General features: G+C 34.7%; 1 protein-coding gene across 1 annotated transcript in view; it reads right to left on the minus strand.

Moving 5' to 3' along the window:
• Window positions 1–3,121: 3,121 nt before the first annotated feature.
• The window catches only part of PPP4R3B (protein phosphatase 4 regulatory subunit 3B), a 131,111-nt gene continuing 122,608 nt past the window's right edge, over window positions 3,122–11,624 (minus strand). Inside the window, exon 16 of the mRNA XM_007938011.2 lies at window positions 3,122–3,217. Coding sequence (XP_007936202.1) covers window positions 3,122–3,217 — 96 coding nt within the window. The remainder of the gene's footprint in view (window positions 3,218–11,624) is intronic.

Genomic DNA, 11,624 nt, shown 5'->3' on the forward strand with positions numbered 1-11,624 from the left:
AAAAAAATAAATAAAACTCTGCAAAAAAAAAAAAATAAATGTGTGGCTGCTGTGTGGAGACTAGTGAGTGGGGCATTGTCATTGTGGGTATACTGAGGATGAGGCAATCAAGACAGTAGGTAACTTGGGTAGTCGTTAAGATGGATTTTAGCAACATTTAAGACTGGAGTAAACAGGACTTGGAAAACAGATGCAGAGGATATTAAAAACACTCAATTGAGTATTCTTACTAGAAAAGCTATCATTAAAACCAATAAAGGGAAGACTTGGGGCTGCCATTGTGTATAAGTCTTGTACGTGAAAAGATCTTAGAATACTTTTCTGTACTCTGCTTAAAGATAACTGAAGATAGGAGAGACCTTTTCATTCAGAAACTTCCAGTGTTGTGACATTCCACATCCACCCCCTTTTCTAGTTACAGTTGACTCCTGAGGTTTACTTTCTAATTCCATTTTATCTCCCAAAATCTATAATTATAGATTATAAATATTTAAAAAGGGATGCCAAAATTAGTTGAACAAAACTTGGTCGCATTACCTATACCAGCCTTTAGCCTGCATAAATCAGTTTAATTTTGCCACATTTTTATCTCTAGATGGATAAGAAGAAAAACTAGTGATTAAAACACAGAAATCTGTTTCATGTAACTTTTTATTAAAAATAGTCTTTATACCAGATACAGTTTACAGATATATTTTAAAAGGGTGTCAGGCACACAAATGTGGCCTGTGGCTTGCTCCATTGAGTGAAGATATAAATTAAAGATATAAAAACCCAGATCAGCCTGAGGGTAGTCATTTGAGAAGCAGCTAACTTGTGGAATCTTCATAGTTCTTTTTCAAGGGATATTTTAAGTCTTGTCATATCAATGTGGGTAAGCATACTCTTGTACCATGAAAACAGTTGTTCTACAATTCAAGAAAACATTCACATTTCAGCTTGAAGTAAAGGTTTCTATGATGATGATTTAAATGTTTTAAGATTCATGGCAGTTCTTCAGAAAGGAAAATTAAAAACTCTTCCTAAGCCGTAATTTTCTACTGGAACTTAAAGCTCCTTAGGAAAAATCAAGAGTAGATAAGGAAATGTTTTAGGCCTGGGCATCTTAGATTATAAGAAAAAAATCAAAAGCTAGGAGAGGTTGATGAAACTTGTTTTAAAGAGGATGTATTCATATGAACTTACTGATCTTGGTTTAAAATGGTTTGAGTCACTTTATGAGGTGAAAGATCCTTTTCATTTATATGTACTTCTAAGCAAAGAGGTGAGGAAATAGCTGCATTTTGTGATGCTTTTGCCATATGAGATCCAGAGTTTACTTGCCCGTGGCCTCTTTTCTGTAAGAACAATCAGTGATGCTTAAAGAACAAATGACCCTCATTTACTTACAATTTTTTCATTCATTTTGGTGTGTGAACTAGTTGTTTATAATAAATAAGGATAATCTTAATTGGCTTTCAAATGATACTGTAAGATGGACAGAGCTCAAAATGCAGTTAACTTATATTTACAACAAACCAAACAAAAGCAACAATCATGGAAGTACAGGGTCACATTTTAATTCCTGAATTTTACAGTTCAGCATTAATATCACCACATGTATACAAATGGTGTAAAACAAGTACAGTGGTATTTTTAATACAAAATAAACATCTGTTTTATGGAAAAACTATACTTCATATCTACACAGACAGCCCATCTTTTCCAAACAATAGCCAAAATTAAAATTAACTACAAAATCTCCAAAACAGGGTAAACTGCTTCAGTTTAAGCTATTCCAGGAAAAATGGACCCGTAACACATTATAAGGGTGATCTAAAGACTGTAGCTAGAATTACTGTTTTCAGCTTTTTATTTTATTTTTTTTTAATTTTTTCCCAATGCATTAAATTGTAGTTTGGGGACATTTTTTCTCACTTTAGTATGATCTCAGATCATAAGTGAGCAAACTAACATTAAAATATTTACAGTTAACTTGCTGTTCTAAAAATAAAACCTCTTAACTGTTTGCCTCAACTTATCATTTTAAATTCATTTACGTACATGGAATGTGCTTTTACCCTTTAAAAAAGCAGCTTTCATATTACACCCTTTTTTGTTTATGGAAAAACTTCATGTGATGCAAGCTGACTCTGACACTTAAGTAACTTCTCCTTGGTCCAAAATGGCTTCTAGGTATTAAATGCCACTTAATCCAGCACTATTCTGTTAGTCTTTATAAATTATACTTTAAAACTTGCCTGCAGCTCTAGAGAGATTTTACTAACAAAGCAGATAATGAGTTCAGAGTATCTTCCATAAAATATGGTACTGGTAGGCAGTTGGAAACATTCTTTTATCAACTACCCAGATTTCTAGGGAAAATCCTTTTGGAATACTACTGTACTGATTCTTGACATCTGTTATCTGTACAAGTGCTGCTTTTAAAGTTAAGTAACAGAACACTGTCCATTTTGAATCCAGCTTGTTTGTTGTCCTCAAAATACATACCGGAAATTTCTAGTGTACAAAACTGCAACATGTACTGTAGTACAGGGTGTATGTCCTCCTCCACATACCTCTAGGCTGAATTTCTGTTAATTCTTTGAAGAAATGGTCCCAACAGCTAAACTTCATTTTTATGATAGTTGAACTTGTTTTCCATAAAAATTTCTTTTAAAAAGAGGCAACTGATTAAAAGAACATGGCCAGCACCATTATACAAGTAATGTTATTGGGTTTGCAACTGAAGTTTTGTAATTGTTTCTAGACTGGATACCCCCTGGAGCAACCCTGCATTAATATTGTTTTATCAACCTTTTCCCTCCCCCAAAACCATCCCAAAACCTGAGACTTTCCTTGCTGAGAAGCTGTCTCCCAGGTTCTGGTTTACTAACTTTTTTTTTTTTTTAAAGACAGCCTGAAAGGCAAACCCCTTAATTACTAGCAAGCGATCAAGTTCCTGGAAAGCCTGGTTTTTATACAGAACTAAACTCTCCTAGCTGATATACTGAGTGTCTTTTGCTACTCCTTGTATAATTACAAGTTCAAGTGAGAAAGCTCTCTGATTCAGGTTTTCAGCTCATTGAACAGTTGCAGCATTTTAGTAAAACCACATGTTGAGGGTCCCCCAGTAAAGATTTTATGAGCCAAGACGAGGTCTTTTCCTGGGAGATGTGTCTTCTTCTTCATCTTCCTCCTCATCATCTGGATAATCCACTAAGCCAACCAAACTTCCCTAATAAACAGTGAGAAAAAAAATTAACATATATAATATAAAGAAGAAAAAAAAAACTTGTTGGTAAAAATAGTTACTTTTAAACAGATATCATTTAAAAAAATTATGTATTACCACACCTGAAAGTAGCAGGTATATTTAAATTTGATAAAGGAAGCACTTGAAATTGTGAACATTTTCTGAGTACTAACTGGTGGTACTTTCACTTACCCTCAATTTTTGTATTTGGCTCTTGGATGTTTAATGATAACTCATAATTCAATCTAATTTTTTATCAGGGTGGGAAAATGGCAGATTTCTCCAAACAGTAGGGCTTACAAGGAATCATATTCAGGAGCTGGAAAGCACCTTGGAGATGATGAGTAAGTTCATCTCTCCTATTTTACACTAGAGAAGATAATAGCCAGTCAGTGACAAGAAGTATCTGTTCATCATGCATGTATTTATCCACTAAATACATCACTGCTTTTGCATTGCTTTCAAAAAATAGTTTAAATGGCAGAAGATAATAAACTTGTTAAATGGTTTATAAAAACTAATGACTAAAAAATTTAGAGCTAGCAGAAAAAAAAAATTAAGGATAAGTACTTCAGATTTTTGACCTTTATGAGTAATAAGGGAGCGTTGGTGGTGCAGTAGTTAAAGCAGTTGGATGCTAACCAAAAGGTCAAAAGTTCAAACTGATCAGCCACTGTATGGAAGAAAGATGTGGCAGTCTGCTTCCATTGTAGATTTACAGCCTTGGAAACACTGTGGGGAAGTTCTACTCTGTCCTATAGGGTCGCTGTGAATCAGAAGCAACTTGATGATAATGGATTTGAATTTTGAGTTTTTTGAGTAATAAATGGAACCTTCTGAAAATCCTATTAAAGCTTTAGACACATGCCCAGAAAAATACATGAGTCTATAAATACATGCTTTCATTTTGAACCAATTCCTTCAAACCTATTCATATGTCCTATAGATTAAGGGGTCTACTGTGAATAATAAGTATTTAGTTCAAACCCTATAGACCTCCAGGGAATAAACAAGTAGAAGAGAAGTAATTAATTACTTCATACCTAAGTAGCTTCATACCAGAAGAACCCAGTAACCTGGCATTAACACTTTACTAGAACATAACTACACACACACACACACAAAGGTCTCTAAGCAACTAGAAACATCTATCAGAAAGTCTGTGAACTACGTAAAACATACTGTGTGTGTGTGTGTGTGAGAATCCTGCTTTCTTAGCTTAACACATATATTTTAACAAGTCTTGATAAGCAAGACGTAGTAGGGCTTTTTCAGAATATATATAGATTGTAGTCTGCCTGATTTCAAATTCTAATGCCACTATATTTTAACTGTCAGACCATAGGCAGTGCTTACTATATGTATTAGGATTCAATAGCTGCTATTAGAATTATTATCATCATTTTTGTTTTCTGGTTTCTAAGACAAGTTAGAGGAGATACATGAAATAATTACAGTATAAAGAGGCACCAGTTCTCAAAGATGACAGTGAGTTACCCCCAAAAAATTTTAATCATGCTTTTGGTTATGTATCATAAGGTATAAACATTTCAGTCCTGAATGGTTAACACTTATGATGATTTGTTGCTTAAGATTAATACTCAAGCTGTCTGGAAAATTTCAGCTACACAATTTTATTTTGAACTTTGTTATCTGTCTATACCATATATATATATACACACATATACACACTTACAAACATTCATACACATTTAAAAAACCATCTTTGCTATAAAAAAGTATAAATGTACAAAGTGAATGTTGCAAGTAAAAAATCCTGTTATCCAGAGATGTACCTGTCAAGAATTTGGTAAGATTTGACTTTTAATGTACATCTGTATATGTATTATTTTTATAAATGAATATCAGATGACAGTTATACCCATCCCTGCACAACTGTATTCACTTGAAAATGGAGCACTTTCCATGTCAGTACTTATTTTCATTCCTTTTAACTGTTTTCATGGTACAAATACGCCATCATATACTTGAAGAATTCCCCGTAGGAGATTTGGGCTGTTTCGTCAAGGTATTATGTTGTCTTTCTTTAAAAATTTCTGTCTGATAACTAACAGCTTTCTCATTTATTGATGAAATTAATCATATTGAAAAAAGAATAAAGACGTTAAGTCAACAGCTTAACTCTCCAACTTGAGGAACTAGAAAGACTAAGATACAGAAGATCTAAACAACATAATCAACCAACTTGACCTCATACATGTATAAAGAACACTCCATCCAACAGCAGCACAATAATACATTCTCTTCCAGCACACATGGAACATTCTCCCGGATAGACCATATATTATTAGGCTACAAAACAAGCCTCAAGGAATTTTAAAGTATCGAAATACTACAGTGCATCTTCTCAGATCACAATGCTATAAAATGAGAAATCAACAACAGGAAAATCAAGGGAAAAAAACTGACATACATGGAAACTAAATAACACTCTGCTTAAAAACTATGGGTAATAGAAATAAAAAATTTTCTTGAATGAAAATACAAGACACCAAAGTATTTGAGACATAGCAAAAGTAGTGAAGTAGTGCTCAGGGGACAATTTACAGCAATAAATACACACATTCAAAAAAGAAGAACCAAAATCAGCACCTTAATACAACATCTCCAGCAATTACAAAACTAACAGCACAAAAAGCCTACAGTCGTCAGAACAAAGTAATACTAAAGCTTAAAGCAGGAATAAATAAAACAATCAAAAAGATTACAAGTTGGATCTCTGAAAGGATTAATAAAATTGACAAACCACCAACAAATTGAACAAAGAAAAAGAAGGAAAAATACAATTAACACAAATAAATAAAATAGGCAATGTCATAACAGGGGTGATCAAATAAAAAGTTTAACAACAGAATACTCCAAAGTACAGTACTGTATCCAATTTGGAAACCCAGAAGAAATGGACAAATTTCTGGAAACACACCACCTACCCAAAGTAACACAATCTAAGCTAGAAAATCCTAACACTCATCACAAAAGAAGAAACTGAGGAAATCATAAAAAAAATTCCCAACAACAAAAAAAGTACTGGCCTAGATAGCTTCAGTTTACAATTCTACCAAACAGTTAGCAAAGCGTGTTGACATCAATTCTACTCAAACTATTCCATGACACAGAAAAGGATGGAATACTCCCAAATTCATTCTACAAAGCAAATATAACCCTGATACCAAAACTAAGCAATGACACCACTAAAGAAGGAAATTACAGACTGATATTCCTCATGACACAGACACACAAATTTTCAACAAAATCCTAGCAAACAGAATTCATCAACACATGAAAATAATACATCATGACCAAGTGGAATTCAAATCAGGTATGCAAGGATGGTTTAACAGTACAAAAAAAACTCAATGTAATCCACCACATAAGTAAAACAAAGTTAAAAATCCACATGATCATATCATTAGATGCAGTAAAGGCATCTGATAAAACCCAACACCCATTCTTGATAAAAACTCTCAATAAAATAGGAACAGATGGGACATTCTTCAACATAAATTAAGCGTATATACACAAAACGAATGGCCAACATTACTCTCAATCTTTCACAAGAGCTGAATTAAAAGGGGGAAGAGACAGCCTCTTTAACAAATGGTGCTAGTGAAAGTGGTTATCTATTTGTAGAAAAATGAAACGAGATGCCTATTTCTTACCATGTACTAAAGCTAACTCAAGATGCATTAAAGACCTAAATGTAAAGCCTAAAAATATAAAGATCATGAAAGAAAAAAAAAACAAGGCTCTAACATATGGCATAAATACACTATCAAATTATTTAAAAATGCACAAACAGATGAAAATTATGACTGGGACCTACTAAAAAATTAAACATTTATGCACATCAAATGACTTCACTAAGAGAGTTAAAACAGAACTTTTTTTTTACTAGGAGAAAAATTTTGGCAACAACAAACAGGACAAATTTTCTCTAAAATTTATAGAAAACTTCAACATCTCCACGAGAAAAAAGACAAGCATCTAATTAAAATGGGGGCAGAGGACATGAACAGAAACTTCACCAAATGATCATTAGCCATTAGAGAGATGCAAATCCAAACAAGGAGCTGTCATCTCACCCCAACATTACCAACAAAGTTGTTAAAAAAAAATAGTGAGTATGTGTAGAGAGTGAAACTCTCATACCTTGCTGGTGAGACTATAAAATGATGCAACCATTGTAGAAAATGCTATGGTGCTTCCTTGAAAAGGTGAAAACAGAAATACCATATAATCCAGCAATCCCACTAAGTATATATCCTACAGAAATAAGAGCTGTGACATTAATAGGTACCTGCTCATGGATGTTCACTGCAGCACTATTCACAACAGCAAAAAGAGGGAAACAACCTAAGTGCCATCAACGGTTGAATGGATAAGAAAAGTATGGCATATATACACAATGGAGTATTACACAATGTTAAGGAATAATGATGACTCTGCAAAACACCTCATAACATGGATGAATGTGGAGGATATTATGCTGAGTGAAATCAGTCAATCATAATAGGACAAATACTGCATGAGACCAGTACTATATAAAGTCAAGAAAAGGTTTACACACAAAGAAACATTATTTGAAGATTACCAGAGGTCACAGGGGAAGGAAGCATAAATCACTAAAGGGAAGACAGTATTAACTTGGGTGAAGGGAAAGGCAATATACAATAAGCGGGAGGTCAGCACAAAATGATGAAGGCAAAGGAAGACAATGGGGGAACAAAAGAGTTAAAAGCAACAAAATTTAAGTACTATTACGTAAACAAACCTGCAATAACAGTAATAACAATAATCTATGAGTGGACATAAAGACATACAAGCTGAACAGGTGTGGGAAGGTGAATGGGCCTATACCCACAAATCTATATAGGTTTGACAGAAGGTGTTTCTACAAATGTCTGTGTATGTGCTGCAAATATATTCATGAGAATGTATACTTAGTGCAAAGTTATGAGAACTTCTTAGAGATAACCAAACACCTTGAAGGAATGAGTCTTTGGGTATAGGGGCTCAAGATCATAGTCAGAGGACATTCAGGTAAACCTGCAAGACACAGTCCACAAAGATAATGCTCTACAACTTACTTTGGGGAGTAGTGACTAGGGTATTAAAAGTTGTGAGTGGTCATCTAAGGTGCAACTATGATCTCTCCCTGTTCAAAGCAAAGAGTAAAGAAAAATCAAAGATGCAAGGAAACAGTCTGAAACACTAATGGACCACATTAACTTCAGCTTCCATGACCCTGAGACCAGAAGAATTAGATAGTATCCTGCTACTACTGCTGCCTGCTCTGAAAGAGATGACAATAGGATATCCTAGACAGGATTTTACAAAAATGTGGTCCAAAACTAAAAAAAAAAAAAAAATCACACACACAAAAAAAGACCAGGCTTACTGGTCTGATAAAAGACTGGTAAATCCCCCAAGACTATGGCTCTTAGACACTCTTGAAGCCTGGAACTGAACTCACCCCCTGTAGCTCACTTTTTAGCTAAACAATAGACAGGCATATAAGGTGACACCAGGAAGGTAATTACTCCTTAAAGCAATCAACCAAATAAGATCAACAGGGCAGTGTCTGCCCAGTGAGAAAGATCAAAAGGCAGGATGGGATAGGAAAGAAGAACAAATGGAAACAGGAAAATAAGGAGGCAGGTGGAAGAGCATCATTATACTGTGGGGACTACAATTAATGTCATAAAACAAAACATGTATGAATTGTTGAATTAAAAAACTAATTTGCTCTGTAAACTTTCACCCAAATCACAAAAAGTTAAAAAAAAAAAGAAAAAAAAAAAAAAGGCAATGCTATATGAAATCCTTCTTGACCACCAATTGTTTTATCAGTTTTGTTCCAGCCCTTTTCCATGGCAATGTGGAGGAGATGAGAAGTCTTTGGAAGTTTTGTAATTTTCAGAACAATTTTTGACTACTTCAAATGTTACTCTGATTTGCCAATCAAGTATTAAATAAATTTCCCAATTTAATAAAATAATAAAAATAGAAACCATGCATTTATTCCTATTTCACTGAGTGTTTATATTTAGAAATAATGATCAAAATGACAATAAGCATTCTATACAAAAATACATGTGGGAAATACATATGTAGAAGGTCGTGTACTACCCCAAAGAGTGTAACTGGAGAAACTTTAATGTCCATCAAAAGGACTAGTTAAAAATTAAGTATATCCACACATCTGAATATTATGAAAAAAGGTTTTTATGTTCTGATATGGAAAGCTCACCCAAATATATTTAAGTGAAAAAGCAAAATGCAAAATTTTCTACAGTGAATCTGTGGCAAAAGTAGTGTTTATTTTCAGCATCTACTGATCTCATTCAGATTTTATAGGCATTTTTCCTCACAGAAAATATGCTTAGTTTACAACTATACAACTAAAGTAGTATTCTGCATCTTTATTGCATTCATATCTTTTAAAAATACCTTTTGTAATACATTAGAGCTTTAAGATGCATTCCAAAGGAAAATCAAGTTGAAAGAGTTCACACTTGGTCTCTTTAGTTTTGCTTAGAATTAATCAATTTCATTACAGTAATCAAAACTGATGGTGAAACTAGTTAAATTAAAGGGCCACTGGTAATGAAGAACATACCACCAATCAGAAATGTAGCCAGTCTGTGGAAGCAGACTGAGAGTGCTCTACTTCTGTAAACTCCTATCTTGCCTATTCTCCAATTTCTGTTACAGTGATTGAGCCATTTGTTTCTCAAGAAAAAGTGGTTTTCTCCCCATTCCTTAAAAAGATGCAGAAAAAATTATATTCAGGAATTTGCTATTAAGTGTCAAAAAGGGGGAAAAATGTACATCTTCACACTTGTTCATAATTATTTTGCTCATTTTTAAGTAAGAAAGTATCTGAAAGGATAGTAAAATAAAAACTCAAGGGAACATCCCAGAAAATAGAACAAGACGACAATAAATGAAAATTATATCAACCCAGAAGGCCCAACATCCAAAAAATTTATAAAAAAGGGCATAAAATGATCTAAAATTAGAAGACATGACGATTTAGCCCAAAGCATTATGTTACTATGTGCCGTTGAGTCGGACCCAACTCCTAGTGACTCCTCCTTGGGTTTCTGAGGCAGTATCACTACGGAAGTAGATTGCCCCACCTTCCTTCCAAGGAGTGGCTGGTGGGTTTGAACTGCCAGCCTTCTGGTTAGCAGTCAAGTGCCTTAGCCATTATGCTACCAGAGCTCCCTAGCCCAAAGCATAGCACCACATAACTTCAGAATACAGAGATGAAATCCCACATGCTTCCAGAAAGAAGAGAGCAAATCATTACATACAAATGATCAGAAGTTAAGAGTATCTTTGTACTTCTTGACAGCAATTACTTAAAATTTTTGAGAAAAAATATTTTCAATCTGATTCTATATTTAGTTATACTGTCAATCAAGCATGAGGGTAGAATTAAGACATCTTCATACATCCAAGGTCTCAAATTTTACCTACTAGGGGATTTTGTTGTTTTTCTCTTAGTGAACTACCAGAGGATATGCTCCATCAAAATGAGAGAAAATATCAAGAAAGAGAACAGGGATACTGGAATGACAAAAGAGAGCTCAGTATGATGGCAGAGGAAGCCTCAAGGTAGCAGCTGTGAGAGAGCACCCAACCTAAACTAGAATAGGATGGTAGACTGTTCACAGAACAGAAAAAGAGAGCTGTTCCAAGGGAAAGGTGAGACTTTGTGAAAACTAACCTGAAAGGTACTATAATAAGAATTAAGCAAATACAATTATTCTAGAAAAAGTAAAAACACTCAAAACCCCTCCCCAGTAAACAATACTGACATTATAACTATAAAATTATGCTATTTTAACCAAAAATTATGCTGAAGGAAGACAGGGAGGAATGAGGGACGGTAAGAATGTGGCAAGGGATATTCACATGTGTCCATAAGAGCATTAAATCCTCGGTCAGTTCCAGCAAGATGGCAGACTAGGCAGAAGGACTGCACAGACCTTCTTCAACAAAGAAAAGGGAAACCAATTAACACAGACACAGAAGATAATCTTAGACCCCTGAGCCTTGAAGGGAAGGCTACAAAAGTGGACTAAACCCAAACTAGTAGTAGAATTTGCGTGAAAATACCAAAAAAGGAGACACACAGAGCTGAGGTCTGGAAGCGGCCTGAGCAACACTGATGGCACAGACGACACGGCTTGGAGATTCCCGAGTGGTGGTAGGACCTAAGAATTAACCTAAAAATCACCCTGCTAGCCAGGGACTGCACAGAGGACTGTGCACGGTGGCTGGGGAACAAACGGAGAAGGTGAAGAGAAAGGTGGGCTGAGCTGTGGACTTTTGCCGGTCCGGAGGACACCGCCATTGT

Source organism: Orycteropus afer, unplaced genomic scaffold, assembly GCF_000298275.1.
Source record: "Orycteropus afer afer isolate SDZICR_OR568_19922 unplaced genomic scaffold, OryAfe1.0 scaffold00046, whole genome shotgun sequence".
Taxonomy (NCBI): domain Eukaryota; kingdom Metazoa; phylum Chordata; class Mammalia; order Tubulidentata; family Orycteropodidae; genus Orycteropus; species Orycteropus afer.